The 16,035-nt window shown below is 48.2% G+C and overlaps 8 protein-coding genes across 8 annotated transcripts; 2 read left to right on the top strand and 6 right to left on the bottom strand.

Annotated features, from left to right (window-relative positions):
- Positions 1–345: 345 nt before the first annotated feature.
- Positions 346–1,969, bottom strand: N7503_008938 (FAD-dependent oxidoreductase; the record flags this gene model as incomplete). The annotated part of the gene is made up of 4 exons (XM_057068485.1): positions 346–837; positions 891–1,261; positions 1,326–1,600; positions 1,665–1,969. The coding sequence occupies 4 exons, from the start codon at positions 1,967–1,969 to the stop codon at positions 346–348; spliced, it is 1,443 nt and encodes a 480-aa protein (XP_056919340.1).
- A 1,033-nt stretch (positions 1,970–3,002) lies between these two features.
- On the bottom strand, positions 3,003–4,178 carry N7503_008937 (FPP/GGPP synthase family protein; the record flags this gene model as incomplete). Its single annotated transcript, XM_057068484.1, has 1 exon — positions 3,003–4,178. One exon carries the CDS (start codon positions 4,176–4,178, stop codon positions 3,003–3,005), a length of 1,176 nt encoding a protein of 391 aa, XP_056919339.1.
- Positions 4,179–4,746: 568 nt separating this feature from the next.
- On the bottom strand, positions 4,747–5,650 carry N7503_008936 (uncharacterized protein; the record flags this gene model as incomplete). Its single annotated transcript, XM_057068483.1, has 4 exons — positions 4,747–4,872; positions 4,942–5,415; positions 5,487–5,528; positions 5,591–5,650. 4 exons carry the CDS (start codon positions 5,648–5,650, stop codon positions 4,747–4,749), a joined length of 702 nt encoding a protein of 233 aa, XP_056919338.1.
- Positions 5,651–6,373: 723 nt separating this feature from the next.
- On the bottom strand, positions 6,374–7,912 carry N7503_008935 (putative salicylate hydroxylase; the record flags this gene model as incomplete). Its single annotated transcript, XM_057068482.1, has 5 exons — positions 6,374–6,835; positions 6,893–6,974; positions 7,022–7,337; positions 7,390–7,556; positions 7,614–7,912. 5 exons carry the CDS (start codon positions 7,910–7,912, stop codon positions 6,374–6,376), a joined length of 1,326 nt encoding a protein of 441 aa, XP_056919337.1.
- Positions 7,913–8,558: 646 nt separating this feature from the next.
- N7503_008934 (4-hydroxybenzoate octaprenyltransferase) lies at positions 8,559–9,584 on the top strand (the record flags this gene model as incomplete). The annotated part of the gene is made up of 1 exon (XM_057068481.1): positions 8,559–9,584. One exon carries the CDS (start codon positions 8,559–8,561, stop codon positions 9,582–9,584), a length of 1,026 nt encoding a protein of 341 aa, XP_056919336.1.
- Positions 9,585–10,586: 1,002 nt separating this feature from the next.
- On the top strand, positions 10,587–12,549 carry N7503_008933 (MDR family MFS transporter; the record flags this gene model as incomplete). The annotated part of the gene is made up of 3 exons (XM_057068480.1): positions 10,587–10,775; positions 10,828–11,577; positions 11,641–12,549. The coding sequence occupies 3 exons, from the start codon at positions 10,587–10,589 to the stop codon at positions 12,547–12,549; spliced, it is 1,848 nt and encodes a 615-aa protein (XP_056919335.1).
- Positions 12,550–12,832: 283 nt separating this feature from the next.
- Positions 12,833–13,222, bottom strand: N7503_008932 (WSC-domain-containing protein; the record flags this gene model as incomplete). The annotated part of the gene is made up of 1 exon (XM_057068479.1): positions 12,833–13,222. The coding sequence occupies one exon, from the start codon at positions 13,220–13,222 to the stop codon at positions 12,833–12,835; it is 390 nt and encodes a 129-aa protein (XP_056919334.1).
- An 896-nt stretch (positions 13,223–14,118) lies between these two features.
- On the bottom strand, positions 14,119–16,035 carry N7503_008931 (uncharacterized protein; the record flags this gene model as incomplete). Its single annotated transcript, XM_057068478.1, has 1 exon — positions 14,119–16,035. One exon carries the CDS (start codon positions 16,033–16,035, stop codon positions 14,119–14,121), a length of 1,917 nt encoding a protein of 638 aa, XP_056919333.1.

Raw genomic sequence — 16,035 nt, 5'->3', positions numbered from 1 at the left:
ATGATAGACGAATTATAGAGCAATGCACTTACAAAGTGTATTATTTGTGCCCAAATTCATAGCTCATCAGGAATGGGATACTGCAATAGCTTTCAATATATATCACGAGAGCAAGAGAGGAAGAGCCCTGAAGAGAGTTTATGCGAGTCCTTCGACCAAAATGTTACGTCTTACTGGGCAGATAGAATCTTTCACATAGAAATTGATTTGCACTATGGAGTGGGAAAATTAAAAACAATTATCACTTTCAATATATACCTAGCCGACCTTGGAAGCCGTACCTCTTCATCGAGGTGAGAATATAAGATGCGCCCGAAATCCCTCACTCAAGCAACCTTGGAACCTTTAGAAGCCTCTTTTCAATTTCAGATTCACAGCCCAGAACGCCCGAACATAAGACCGCAACTTCAACTCTGGCTTCTTCATCATCTTCCGAGACGTCACCTTCTCCTTGATTCCCTTTTCATCTATGAGAGAGTCATCCGTCATAGAACCAGTTTCCTCCCTCTCCGGCAACGGCAGGAAATTCAATGTGGGCGCTCCAAGATGAGTGATGCTGACAATATCCGCAAAGACGCCTCCAAGGTGAGGTGAAACATACAGCGCAACGAGCTTGAGCGGCCAGTTTGCCAGGGCCTCTAGCCTCGTGAACATAGCACCTCCATCGCAAACAGCTTTCGCTCTTGGCCTGAGGCTGGTCCCCCAATGTGTGAGGGACTGAGTGATATCAGCTGATGTCATGTCACTGTTGTTGCGGACCATTTCCACAATATGATTAGCCAGTGAGGCGGCATCTTCAATAGCTAGGGCTGCGCCTTGACCGATGTTGGGTGTTGTCTATCACGATCAGCTTGCGAGGCTAAATGGAACAAGGGTAAATTGGGGCAAACCTTGTGAATCGCATCTCCTAAACAAGCAAATCTACCCCAGCTCCACGATTTGCAAACTCCTTCCTGTAAAGGCACATATGAAGAACTTATCGCATTCTCATAAACCGACCCAAAATTGACACCAGGGCAAAGATGCGTATCCAAAAAGGACTTGGCCTTGGCATCTAGGTCTTCTTTTGAAAACTTTGGAATGCCAGTATATTGATACTTTCTGTCCATTTTGGTAAATATAAACCAAAACACCTGGTTCTCCTTTCCAACGTTCACGAACGTGGTAAAACCTTTACCCCAGGTTCGATGGATCTCTCCTGGTTTCAGACCCTCTGTCGGACGGGATATTCCCAGAATACAAGCGTATTCAGCAGTGATGGCTGCCACCCACATTAGACTGCGTCTCAACTACCCATAGTTTCAAACAAGAGATGGATCACATACCTTTCCGATCTTTCTTCGCCTTGGATTTTCCCTTCTTGCTTTGCTCCATGTGCCTCCACATCTCCTCCCGAATGGTACTGTGAACTCCATCGGCACCAGCGATCATACTACCGGCATATTCACTACCATCCTCACAGTGTACGACAACACCATCATCTGAGTGATCCACCGTCTTGATCTTCTTGTTCACGAGGACCTTGTTCTTGTCCGGTATTTTGTCGTACAAAATTCTTAGCAATTGCTCTCGCGGCAGCCAAGCCACCGGGTAATGATGTCTATTAAACAATACTCTCAGCATCTGTATATTTAATACCAAACGTAGTAATTTAAGAGAAATACCGTTCTCGCATCACTGCTGGCGTGTCCATTTTCCCTAATAACCGCCCATCCTTCAAATACGTGTATACATCACCTGCCGGCTCGAGATAAGGGTGGATATCATCGTAGATACCCATCTGATCGAGAATTCTTTGTCCATTACTAACAATAGTCAATGCCCCACCAATCGAAGCATCGATCCGACCGTGGCTTTCGAATACGAGGAAATCGACATTGGCGCGCGCGAGGGCATTGGCGAGTGTAAGACCAGTGATCGACCCACCGGCGATGAGCACCTTGAACGAGGATTTTTCTTCCGAGTCCATATTTTAGGCTAATTGGAGTGCCAAGTGCTTACTCGCCAAGGGAAACTTGTGCGGATCAAGTTAGATTCCGATGAGATGGGCCTGAGCCAAGAGGGCCAAGAGAACGATCGATCAGTTTGAAAACCCAAATCTGTTATTGGTGCCGCCTCTTATACGAACCTGGGGGATCCTCCTATCTTTGTGCTTGCTTCCTCGGAGCCAGCGGGAAGGAGAAAAGATTCTTCGGACATACATGGCATCCGAATTCCCGGTTCAGCTTCCCTCTCGGCTTGTGGAAGCAGAGCCACCTCATGGGAAACAGCTACGCCCACTGGAAAGATCGGCCAGTAATTCGTATAGCGGCAAGGCTCTTGCAGACACGTCCCGATTGTTTTTAGTTGCACCTAGCGGCACGATTTACGTATTTTGGTATTATCAAAGTGGTTATCTGTGGAGCTTAAGTGGAGTGTGGTTCATGCGGGCCTTGCCGACAACCCATCCATTGGCCAAGGCCCGGTTACAGGCCAATACGGCTCCATCGTACTAGTAGTTGTATTGAAAGTTGACGTCTAGATTGATTCCAGGGCTGAGTTTCTCGGGTCAGTTCACTGTGGGGCAACTAGTAGATCCCAAATGTTGCTGCAAGGTCATGAACCGGTGAGCCCCTGATTTGTGGTGGCTGACAAAATATACTTTTAGGGCTGGGAAGACATATACGGGTGACGCCGTGGCGTTGGTCCTTTTGATACAATGCAGCAATGCATTTTCAACACGTCGCAAACCGGAAACATTGCAGACGAGGTGCATCTAGGTGGCTTGATGCCTTATCTACCACGCGAGGAAAAGAAAAAAGAGGGGGAAAAAATGAAACTAGAAAACTGTTCGTCGTATTTGATAGCAGTTGTCACTGGCCTGCTGTCTACGTAATCTTGGGACATAATAAAGATTAGATTGTTGAAATGATTGTGAATTATGAATTAACATCTTGAAAGTGGAAAAAAGCCCTCTGACACCTTACTCCATACCAGTAAAAATAAATTAAGCCACATATTGATCACCAGCACTTAGGCGGCTGTACAGTGTTGATCAACATCTTGATCATCTGCTGCAGCCCAGGGCTAGCCTTCCCTGTAGCCTCTTCCAGAGCCAATAGCGCATCCCAGGTATCTTTACCCAGGGTCTGCAACATGTTCCATGTACTCTCAAATGCCCCAGAGCGGTCAATAACTTGTAACATGAAAACCTTCGTGCTCTTAGGCAACGGGTTGACACTAGGATCCCGTTTTTCGCGGAAGATACCAAGAATGATATCCTTCGCAGTGGGATCAGCATTGCAGCAAGCGATGACAGGATAAGATATCTTGCCCTCATCAAGGTCCTCACAGAATCCCTTCTGCTCTGAATATGTGTCATCCTGCAGGTTCTGGTAGTCGTCGCGAACCTGGTAAAAGCGTCCGAGTAGAAGTACCAATCGGTCAAATAAATGCATGGCACTGTCCATTTGACGCTGGTCTGACATGCTGTGCATCAGATGGATGATCAACTTGAGCATCGCTCCTGTCTTTCCATCAACCATTGCCATGTATTCTCCCACAGATGGACAGTGTAGGTGGGCTTTCCATTTCAAGTCCCAGCTCTGGCCAACAGATAATTCGATTGTTCCATTCACCAGGGCATTCATAGCCGCTGGGCCCACAAGCTGTAGTTGTCCGAGCTTTGCACAGTTGTTAACGATCATGTAAATGGCGCTGTTGATGGCTTGAGCATTTCCGTAGACACAGTGTGTGGCTGGGCTTCCTCGACGGAGGACGGTGTCATCTTGAATGTCGTCCAAAATCAAAGAGGCATTATGGAGGTCTGAGATGATATCGATGATGGCGGCGGTGTGAATTTCGGACAGCTTGAACCACAAGTTGCAGGCTTGAACGACCGTTGCACGGACATTCTTGGAGGGGAGTGATCGGATGTACTCGCATGGTGCAAGGATTGCCGTGTCATCCAAAAGGATCTCATCATATTTTGGGCTGGGAGAGTGGTTGTTTCGAAGAATGTCACTAGACGATGAGTCTCCGACTGCTGTCTTTTCTTCTGAAGGGCGCTGGGTGGAGTCGATTGGTGATGAAGCTCCGCTACGAGGAACTGGCTTTGAAATGGTTGTGATTTGCGATTTGGTTTGGCTGGATCTCTTGCGAAACAGTCTTGTCTCGCTGAGGGCGGAAGGCATTCTCATGATGTAGATGAACTTTGAAGAAAGTTCAACACGACTCGGTTAAGGTAAGTGAAGTGGAGAGTATGAATGTTGGGGAAGAAGGATAATGTGATATAGCAATGAGCTTTTCTAGCCTTTAGGAATGAGTAAAGCTTTCACAATAGCTAGCTGGGCTGCATTATGTACTTCGTATATCTCCACCAATTAGTTCCAGTACACACCGCATACTCCGTAATGTGTTTTTTTAATGGAACATTACGATGTGGATACAAGTACGGAATGAACTTGGCAGCTGTAACGTGCTCGCTTACCATGAATTACAAAACGATGAACCCTACATATAAGTGGAGGTGAGAATTGGGCCCGCTGCATGACGTCTTTTTGTTTACTCGATAAATTAAGAATCTGTCGACGGTCAATGCCGAGATCTTAGCGTGATTCGTAGACGAACGACCCGAGAGCCACCCGATACGTACCGCCCAATACCAAGAACGACTAAAGATCTGCACCGGGACCCACTATACGCCATCGACTATCGAAGAAAGCTTAGCCCCAGCAACTCCGCAGTAGCGTACTGCACTTCTTCAGCTCAGCCCTCGATAGGTCCAAAGTAAGAAAAAACAATGCGACCCATCTCAAAATTTCCCCCTTTATCGGCGACCACAAATCGTCTCGTATGGAATCTTTCTCCCCCAATCATCTCAAAGCCCCAAATCTGTTCCCATGACAATCAGCTAAATGCAGAGATAACCACACGGGCCCACCCCAGCATGCAGAGACTTACCTGTTCCGCAGTCCACGCTCCATCTTCCCGGTATTCGAAGGTGTGGATCCAGAGACCTGCATTCTCAGCTTCATCGTCTCCCTCTACCAGGAATCCACTGTCATCAGACCCCTCGGGTGCAATTTCTCCCCTCAGCATCTGACCAATCACCTTGTTATCGATCTTCGTTTCGGGGAGGAAATCGGGCACCACACGGCCATCGTCCCTCTTTTTACCAGTGATGAAGCGGTTCCGAGATAGACGGGTTCCAAATAAAAAATCCTTCAGCGGGGTCCTTTCGTCCCAATCCAGTACTCGGGACTCGGTGATCGCTCCCAGCCCGGCTGTGGGGACCTGAAAGACCGAAATATACGCCTTCTGTGGAGCAGATTGCGACTCGGTACAGAGGCGGCTGGCTGAGGGTGACGAGATGGACATGTGGAGAGTTGGCACAGCTAGACCAGCAGCTTTGCGCAGGACCCAACCTATCCCTTGCTAAATGGCGTTCATGTTTAGTAAACAGAGGAGGCTCGTGTTTCCAAATCTTGGAAGCGCGCTACACATACAAGTTTTAATGCAGGATCCGGAGGAGGCGAGGCTTTCTTGTCCTGAAAGTGGTGTTAGCTCCGTACATCACAATGCATTGAGGATTTGATAGGCCGGAGCATACAATCACCCATTTGCCCGTGAATGAGCCGCTGCCAATGGTAATTGCCGACGGGGTAGCCATAGTAAGCTTTTGATTTTCCAGTTTTCCTTTGCAAAGTAAAGAATGGAAAAAATCCGCGGCTAGGTAAGGTGAGAAGCAATTTAACCTCTTACACCGCCATCAATTTCCGAATGAAAATGAAAGATGGCTTTCGAATTATCGAAAGCGGGTCTGCATTTGCTAGAGGTCCGAGACACTTGAGGATAGGTCTGTTCTCTGAGGCATCTGGTTCATGCAATTTTAGCCCCATGCTCGGTAGCGAGACGCTAGTTCGTTGACAGCGCACTCATCGATCTCCATACCTTGCCTGAAATTGCAGATCATCTAGCCGCTCGATCCTGTCTTATCTTGTACGGTAATACTATTAGTATCTACCGCAGGGCCCACAGCGTCAGGGCATACAGGTGGGTCACACGGCAGGGAACAGGGAATAACCATTGTGGATTACTCGTAGCAATATGTTATATCGTCCGATCATAAAGAACAGACGTCAAATCTTCTAAGATGAATGAGTAGATGATCAGTGAAACTCTATGCGACTATTGTATGCTTGTTACTAGTAAAGGCCTTGGACCCGATTTGCTCCATAGTATGCTTATAGCTCGAGCTCAAATTTGAGCTACCCCTCTTCCGTGGACCCGAGAAGCTGGTAAATACGCAAACTACAAAATAAAATGGAAATACGTAGTGAAAATTGAGAGCTGTATTGCTGTATTGAGCCATGCAAGAGATGCAGGCAAAGCATTACCCACTCTTGTCCGGAAGGTGAGTAGCTGCCCAGTTCTCAAACAATTTCGTCGACTCCTCTAGAACATCATGTCCAAGAGTTTGTCTCTGTCGGAACGAAGATAACCATGTCCAATCAGACTTGCGTGTAACGCCCGCGTACCGCACGAGGAAGTCTCGTATCCGTCTTAGAAGGCCATCTTGCATGTGAAACAGTTTGCGATTCATAATCGCTCCTTGGACGCTGCGCGAAGTGCGCTTCTTGCGAATTTGCTCGTAGAGCTCTAGTACAGAAACAATTTCGTTTTGGGTTGACTCATTTGTTGATAATGATGGATCTTCCTCAAGCTTGGAATAGCGGGCTTGCAACAGGCCAAGAAGCTTTCCAATAAGTGCTCCATCTTCGACTGCCATTGCTGCTCCCTGGGCTTGATATGGCAGAGTTGGATGACATGCATCTCCGAGGAGAGCGACAGCACCCTAAGTAACACGTTAGCGATAATAGGTCTGTGGTGAAGACTAAGAACCAAGACCGACCTTGGACCATGATGGTAGCTCCGGTAGATTTGACAACTTCCACTTGTCAACGGATGGCACACATGAGATGATCTTGCGAAGTCTATAAAGAGTTAGTCATAGTACTTGGCTAGGCGTTCATCGACTTACGTTTCATCCCAGTCTGCGTAGCTCTCTCGCATCTCATAGATATCGCCTTTCTCTCGATGAGAAGCCTGATTGAAAGTATCGGGTCGAAGGAGAACAAGATTGAGCTCTTCGCCATCCCGAACAGGATAGAAGATGGTGTGCTTGTCTGGTCCTAGCCAGCTTGTCACACCCACTCTTTTGCATAACTCTGTGACTTTATCATCATTGAGGGCTTCCAGCTGTTCTCGCTTGAATACTGCCCGGTAGGCTAGGTCACCCGTCTCGATTAAAGAGACGGTATCTCCAAGAAGAATATTTCTAACGGTAGAGCCGATTCCTAGATCCAATTAGAAAGGACCTGAACTGGTTGGAAGCAGTTTTTTACATACCATCTGCTCCAATCACAACATCTCCGGACACTCTTTCTCCTCCGGCGAGGATAACCTCCGGGCCGTCAGTAAGAACATTCTCAACGGTAGCACCCCATTGAAACTTGACTCCAAGCCGAATTGCCTCCTCAAGAAGAACTTGATGGTAATCGGCTCTATGAATGATTCTAGATAAATTTATTAGTACATAATGAGCAATAAACAGTAAGTTATTAGAAACATACAACCACGGCACACCAAATTCGTGTGTGATGTCATCACCAAAAGGCATAATTCGCAGTGAATGGCCATCATCATAGCGGCGGAACTCCACCTCTTGGACTTTGGCCCCCTTTTCGAGCAGCTTGGAGAAAACTCCCAATTCCCGCATGATGCGGCCGCCATTGGGAGGGATCTGGATACCCGCTCCAGCCTCTTGAGCTTCGGGTGATTTCTCTAGTACAATCACGTCAATTCCCTCGCGACAACACGCGATAGCGCAAGCCAGACCTCCCAGGCCGGCTCCCACGATGATAACTTTCATATTTGCTGTAATTTACACTAAACCTTTGTATTCTGTAATTGTCAAAGGGGGGTGTTTAAGCAGTTGAATCTGGCCTGGGGATCAACAAAAGGAGGAATGTGTCAGCACGCGCTTTTTCCGATCTCATAAAGACGACCTTACCTAAATGGAAAGATCTTCAAGATCTTCAACCTCCAATCAAAATCATTCCTTCGATACGTTTCAATTATTAAGTTGTAATTTATTGTGGCGCCAAGTGGAGCCATGTGGTGTTCTCATCTGGGCGGGTCTGCTTCTCCCGTATCCACATATGGAAAAAAAAGGCATTCTATTGAAGAATAGTTTGTGACCCCGTCTCCGTACACATCAATACCTTCCCGTCTAAAAACCTTGGAAGTATGCACTTCGTATCCTTCTTCGGCGGGGCCGGAATGGTTTCTTGGTGCAGGTGTTGGACCCAAGATCAATAGGGAGTGTTTCCTTCTTCGGTCTATGCATAGGGCGTGCCGGATACAGCTGATATTGGATCATATTTAGAATATATAGCTTGTATCGCATCGTTCTTCCCACAATTCAGCACTATAAGCCTGTCCACCGGGTTTCATTATTTATTGTTCCCTTGCGGCCAGTTTGAAATTATCATTCTCTTCACTCTATACCCACATCAATGGAGAAAACCGCATCCAAGTTTGCCGCATACCAGCGGCCTACAAGTGGAATTTTCCCCTTCCTCCCAGAAGCATGGGTCCCATACGCTGAGCTCATGCGTCTTGATCGACTGGGTGGCTTCATCACCTTCTATCTTCCCTGCATCTTCGGTCTCGCCTACGCAACCGCAATCGCCGCCGTTCAGCCCTCTCTCCTCCTTCTTGTGGACCGTAGCATCACAATTTTCCTCTGCTGTGTGCTCGCGCGTGGATCATCATGTGCCTGGAACGACAGTGTGGACCGCGACTTCGACAAGAAGGTTGAACGCTGTAGCGTGCGGCCCATTGCTCGCGGTGCCGTGACACGCTCGCAGGCAAATACCTGGGCTATTGTGCAACTTGCCATGATGGTGCTTTTGGTCACTCGCATGCCCATGGCGGTGATGAAGTACCTGGGAGCGATCGTGGTTCTCGGCATGGCGTACCCCTTCGCAAAGCGGTACACCTACTACCCCCAAGCCGTGCTGGGAACGACATTTGGGGTGGGATCTCTGCTGTGTGCTCGATCGGTGCATGTCTTCCCTATGGAAAAGGAGTTCCTCGCCCCATCTATGTGTGTTGTTCTCGTCAACACGCTTTGGAGCATGATCTATGATACTATTTATGCGCACCAGGATGTGGCTGATGACATCCACGTTGGCGTGAAGGGTATGGCTGTTAAATACCAGAACTGCACCAAGCTTGTCTGTTCCATCATGTGTGCTCCGATGATTGGCCTGCTCACTGCTATCGGTGCTCTGACTGAGCTTGGTCCGCTCTACTATGCTTGTGCTCTTGGTGGCGGAGCTGCCAGTCTGGCTGCTACTATCTCGTGCGTGAATCTCAAGGATGACAAGAACTGCGCGTGGTGGTTTAGCCACGGATACACGATGTTTGGTATGAGTGTCCTGGCAGGATTCTTGGCAGACTCGCTGTCGAACACTGTCCCTGCCTCGGAGTTCATGGACATGTACCACAACTCGAGCTGGATCCACGCCGAGCTGTGAGTTTTGGTGGCTTGGATAAATACGGATTGGGCTTGCGCATTTGCTTGACTATCCTACGAGCAACATGACCGGCATGCAAATGCTGAAGCAAAGATAAGGGAAATTTGATGTCTGTAGTTGGTGGTGGAAGTGAAAACAAACTAGCTATCGAACGAGCGATTGGTCATAAGCGCCACATGATCTCCTTGCATACATAATACGAACCTACACAATTTTACGAATGACCTCCACGGTTCAGTCTTCAAAATATGGATTTCCTGGAGTCTAGGTGATTTTGCCAACACAGCGGTTTACACAAAATAATTGTAACGTTGTCATGTAGTCTTCGTATCGCTAAGCTTTTTTCTTTATTTTTTCCGTACCACACAAACCTAAATTTACGGTGAAGGATAACGACCCGAAGGATCGTTGATCATCGCTAGTCCATATGCAAGATACAGAAGTGGGTCTATGATGAATCAAGTTCTCAGCTGAGGATTCCCAAGGTGACGGGCCGATCCACTTAGCTGAAGATGGTCATCCGGCTCGGTTAACTCATTCCAGCTATTCACGCGCGAATGATTACCGGATCTTATGCGGACTGACTCGAATATGTGTATTGCGTATTGTATCGTATTTTTCTCAAGAAATTTCTATATTGTGGATTTGATCGACGTTGCAGGAGTCCCAGGTGCTTCCTATTTTGTGGACTTGCAGCAAGATTTACTCCATAGCGACATGGTACATCGATACTGTAGGCAGCAAGGCACATTGCGTGTGACTGTCTTTCCTTTCAGTTGTGATCGTCGTAGCTTAGCAAAAACTGCATCAATAATCAATATTGAAGGCAAATGTGGATTTAGGGAGCAAACAAGCCTTCGACTACCCGAGATGTCTAGGGGTGAGACATTGGCGCTAAGACCTGAACTAATTTTCTGTTTTGATCCCAGCTCATTATCGTTCAAGTTCGTTTGGTTGACTTGACTGTTTCTCACCTCTTATCCTCCGCTTACAGTCGGCACAATGACGCATGATAGTCAACCACAGATCGACGAAAGCTTTAAGCAAAATGAAGATGCAGAGGCGTGTCGACCTGCTGTCGAAGAGCCAGAATGGAAGGCAAGCAAAGAGGTGTTTCAAGTCCTCTTGTGTCTGTCTATCATCGGGATCATGGCTTCATTGGATATGACAATTTTTCTACCCATTCTCCCAGTTAGTACTTGCTTCATGTCCCCTTTTCGGTCATACCTAATCCTGGAAACAGCTTATCGCCAAGGATCTTAACGGCGATGCTACCAGCACATTGTGGGTGGGCAGCGCGTACCTGGTCCCTTGTGCAGGGTTTCAACCTATATGGGCCTCTCTTTCCGATATATACGGCCGAAGGAAAGCGCTCATTGCCGCGCTGGGCCTCTTCGTGATCGGTTCCATCGTGGGATGCGTCGCTCACAATATGGCTACCCTCTTAGCTGGTCGTGCGATTCAGGGCGTGGGCGGCGGTGGTCTCATTCCACTAGCGATGATCATTATCACTGATCTGGTCCCATTGCGTCAACGGCCCAAGTACGCTGCCATCGTTCAGGTGTCTATGGCATTGGGGACTATCCTCGGCCCTTTGATCGGTGGCTGCTTTGAGGAGTATACCAGTAGCTCCACGGGATGGCGCTGGGTCTTCTATATCAATTTCCCTCTCTCTGTTCTAGCGGGGGTGATGCTCTTCGCCTCAGTTCGGTTTCAGAAAGGTGGGGTGCAGCTTCGCTCAGTTGATTGGATCGGTCAGGTCTTGTTTATTGCAAGTATTTCTATCTTTTTGATCGGCCTTTCGTGGGGCGGAGTGCAGTACTCGTGGGGAAGTTACCAGACGTTGATCCCGCTATGCCTTGGCGTGGTTGGTATCATCGCAACGGCACTTTGGGAGTTCTTTGGAACTAGCCACCCCTTCATCAGGCTCTCCATCCTCACAGACCGATCCTCCTTGGCGGTGTATGCAGCCGCTATTGTCCAGGGCACTATAGTGAGATCTCCCATGGTGCTCAAATTCCGATGAAAAACAATTATGTACTAACTTATTTCTCAGATGTACGGTTGCCTCTACTATCTCTCTCTGTGGCTAGAGGCTATCAAGTTTGAATCTGGTGTCATGACTGGAGTTGGCCTTTTACCCGTTTCCGTTGCCCTCATGCCCACGAGCATAGTGATCGCCTTCGTCATTTCCAAAACTGGTCGTTACCGCTGGGCCCTCTGGCTCGGATGGGTGGCTACAGTCGCAGCCACTGGCGTAACCATCATCCTACACAGACACACCAGCACAGCGTCCTGGATCTTCATCTTCGCCTTCGTAGGCTTTGGTCACGGAGTGTTGTTCAACGCACTGTTGGTCGCCGCACAGGCCTGCGCACCAGCCAAGGATGTGGCATACGCCGCTTCAATGTACACCTTCTTCCGAACGTTAGGTTTTGCCATCGGTGTTATCATTGGCTCGACAGTGCTACAGAATTTCATGGCGACAAAACTGAGCGAATTGGGCCTTCCGACTTCTATCGCCCAAAATGCGGAAGGTTACATCAGCACAGTTAAAACCCTGCCCGCTGGTTCTTTGCGCGAAGGTGTTTTGGATGCGTATGTGTATGGTTTGGACTCTATTTTCGAGGTCATGACGGGCATTGGGGCTCTTGGTCTTCTAGCTACGCCACTCGTTGCTGGTCGCACGATGAATAAGGCTTTGGAGACAGATCATATCTTGCAAGAGTCGAAGAATATGCAAAAATCGAAGGATTTGGAGGAAACGAAGGATTTGGAGGAATCGAAGGGCTTGGAGGAATCGAAGGGCTTGGAAGAATCGAAGGGCTTGGAAGAATCGAAGGGTTTGGAAGTGTCGATGAGCTTGAAAGAGTCGAAGGGCCTGGAAGAGTCGAAGGGCCTGGAAGAATCCAAGAGTCTGGAAGAACTGAAGAGCTTGGAAAAGTCGAAAGGCGACTTGAATTAATGTGCGTGGATAATGTGTGGGTATGGTTCCAACGTTGTGCCATTTGGGGGGAAGTTTAACATAAATAATTAGCCAGCTCAGACATCTGCATTTAATTCTTATTAGTTCTGACTTCTGAATCTAAGGAAGTAAAGAAACATCCCGATATTGACACGCCAGAAACAGCATGAATAGTAGAACATCCAATTGTAACAATCCCAACCAACATCCTACTAAAACACCATTTCAGTCACATTTCTTGTCATATCACTCAATCCTATGTCCAGAGACAGCCAAATCTAACTCAGATGAACGCAAACAATGACACATAGTAATAGCCAGCCCCATTGGTCCCACCACAGTTTTTATTGGCATGCCCTGGGCAGGTGCTGTTGCATAGACCATTATCCACAGGGGTCAACGAAGTTGGACTATTCGTGCAGATGCAGAACTCGCCCCCCTCAGTCGCAGCACCGAGAGGCGTGGAAACTCCAAAGTAATAGTAAGCAGGCTGGTTGTTACAATAGGACGCACATCCTGCGATGGTCGTGATGGTTGAGCCTGCCCCAGTGGTGGCACCGCCGAAGGAGTAGGGGAAGCAGCCTACATAGCCCCATTGGTTCGTGTAGGCCGCTCCTTGGGCGGCGGAGAGGGTGGTGAAAGCCAGGAGGGTGATGAGGTCGGTTGCCAGCATTGTGGGTGGAGGATGATACCGAGTGTTTAACGGCTTTGGGATGCCCAATAGAGATGAAGTGATAAAGGGACTCTTAAGCTGTTGGATGTGAAATTTGGACTGGGGAAATAGTTGCTTTTTATACATATTGAGGTCTATGCTAAGGTCGTACTGGAAACATATTTCCGAAGTTGACTCCGTGTCTGTCATTGATTTGGTTACATCTTCCATTCGTTCTGCTTCAAGGGCGACTGTATAGATATCACCTGGCCTTTAGGGACTCCCATTCCGAGCTAATTCTTAAATCTCGACGATCTCAAAGGTGAAAATACCGACCCATTCTTCCGCTTGAGTGGACCTTCCCCGCCTGTCATTGCTGTCAAGTATATTGCCATGTTCTTACTTTCTATTTTGCATTCCACGGACCATTAAAGCCCTCATTCCAAAACCTTAATGACTTTCTTCTCATTCCCGGCTGTTCAGTCCGTCCAGTTGTTCAGATTCAAGTTCTAGGATATCGATATTTTAAAGCGTTTCAATTTATTCTGCTAGGTCATTTAAACTGACTGATCCTTCTCGTGGAGGTGGTTAGAGTTTTTCCTTTGCTTGCCCTACCACTCAGGTTCTAGAGCGAGATGCAAGACAGGGGGAGGAGTTGAGTACAAGAAAGAGGAGTTGGTGGAAAGGGAATGGGGCGGACAGACGTCGACAGGGCGAGGAGGTCAAGTTTTATCAAAGCTATAGAAAGGCAATTCACAGGGTCACTGGGTACAAATTCAAATGTTATACAAAATCAAGGTCGCTATTTACCCACTTGCATCGATACTAATGTACATAAAGCAAATCCAGAAACAGCCCGCTGCAGCCAGATTCACTAGAAAATAAGAGAGAAATATAAACATAGAGAAAGAAGAAATCTAATCTACACTGAGGATCAGATCATCACCTCTTCTGGAGGGGGTTAAATTCCTGCTTGTAGGCGATATCCTCTTCGGGTCATCTTCAGGTCGTTTCTTCGGGCTATCTGGATATAGGACCACGCCCGGGAACATATCCGATGGATATGGAAGTTCAGTGGAGACAGAGCGAGAGGGGCCTCGACCGCGTTCGAGCCAAAAGTCTTCTGGGCAGTATGGGACAACGACTTCGCTAGGTGGCCGTTCGCCAGGTGGGATGCGCTTGATATCTTCTCCGCGGACGATCCGTGGTCGAGACACAATGTCTGGTGCTGGGGCTAAGGTGCTGGGTGATGGTGAGATTTGGGTAGGTGGATGAGGTTTTCGTTGGGAGGTGCCAGTGAGGATGCGGCCCTGCGCAGTACTGAAAGGTGGGGTTGTGAGGTAGGTGTTGGATGTATAGTCTGATAATCCAGAGCTATCATTTTGCCCACTGCTGCTGTTTGAGATTATTGACCGGCGATTTTGAGTGGCGTAGAAAGGTGGTCCTAGGGCGCGAGGACCTGCTGGTTTTTCGCGGGGTGAATATGTTTGTATCGGGCTTGACTGTTGGGGTTGGACACGTCGGAACTTCGATGCTGGAAATCCCTCTTTTGGAGCTCGAGGATTGGATGGGAGGCCCAGAATCACCGGTGATTGTTTTGATTTCTGATACCTCCTTGTACTGGGCAGAGGAGGTAGACTCTTCTCTGCTATGGCATGATTTTCGTCCTCTTCAAATACGGTCCCTGTACTAGCTGGTCGATACCACAATCTCAGTGGTTTGGGAACTAAGCCGGCGCTTGGACTTGGTAGCAGCTCTGCCAGTGTATGTTGTGAATCCACTGTCCGGGGTGAGCCTTCCCAATCCGATTCGGAGGTAATTGCACAACCTATTCGCTGATTTTGTTCATCCCGAGGTGTTTCCACCAGACGAATGCCCGGTGCGGTGGAATTCTGAGGGTATGGAGTTGACTGCAAAGAACGCGATGGCAGTGACACTTGAGACATTTCCAGCGGACTTCGCATAGTGTTCAGACCCGAAGGGCCTGGATTCAAATTTGGCGAAGGCCCTCGGGAATATGATGGCTCCGAGAAACCAGAGGGCTCAGACATATCTCCCCCAATTTCAAAATCTATTTGGTTCTTCTTCCTCCACCTCTTTGCGCAGAAGAATACAGCAACCCCTATTATGAAGCAGCCGGCCACACCAGATACAACAGAGACACCAATAACAGTTCCTGGGCTGACATGATGGCTATCGCTTTTGCCAGTCGCGGATGTTGAGGAATTTGTCGGTGTTGTGGTAGATGTGTCAGAGCTAGTATAGGGCAATACTTCGGACGCAGAGGTCGATGGATGGTAGGAAGTAATCTCGGCCGCTGGGTCAGACTTTATCGACGTCGAAGTTGTAGATGTGGATGTGGACGTCTCAGATTCAATAGTAGACTCTACCGTGTGCTTCTTTGTAGTCGAGCTGGTGGTCACCTCGGCCGTTGTCGATGTCGTCGTCGAGGACGCAGGGGCAAACGTAGTTGCAGTGAGAGTGGCATGTGTCTCAGCCAGATGCCCTGACACCGAGTCGCAAATATGATAAACCTCTGTGCTTTTCTTAATCTTCTCCGAGCATAAAGCATATACACAGGTCAAGGCTGCTTCCCCAATGGTAAGATTGCTGGGTGTTCCCGAACGACACAAACACTTGATATTCGATTTGTCACTGCACTCCGCCGTCGTGTACTCGGTTTGAATGAAGTTTTCTGTGCAATTTCGAGCGCAATCAGGGACCATATCCCAAAGAGCGGCATTCTTTCGATCGGAGGTATCGCTGCTGGCCGCACAGAACGCGACTAGCAGGAGGGCCGCAGCGAGTATCCTGTAAACAGGATGGAGGAGCAT

Source organism: Penicillium pulvis (genome assembly GCF_028828015.1).
Source record: "Penicillium pulvis strain IBT 33274 chromosome Unknown contig_7_segment1_segment0, whole genome shotgun sequence".
Taxonomy (NCBI): domain Eukaryota; kingdom Fungi; phylum Ascomycota; class Eurotiomycetes; order Eurotiales; family Aspergillaceae; genus Penicillium; species Penicillium pulvis.
This window is presented reverse-complemented; position numbering and strand designations above follow the sequence as displayed.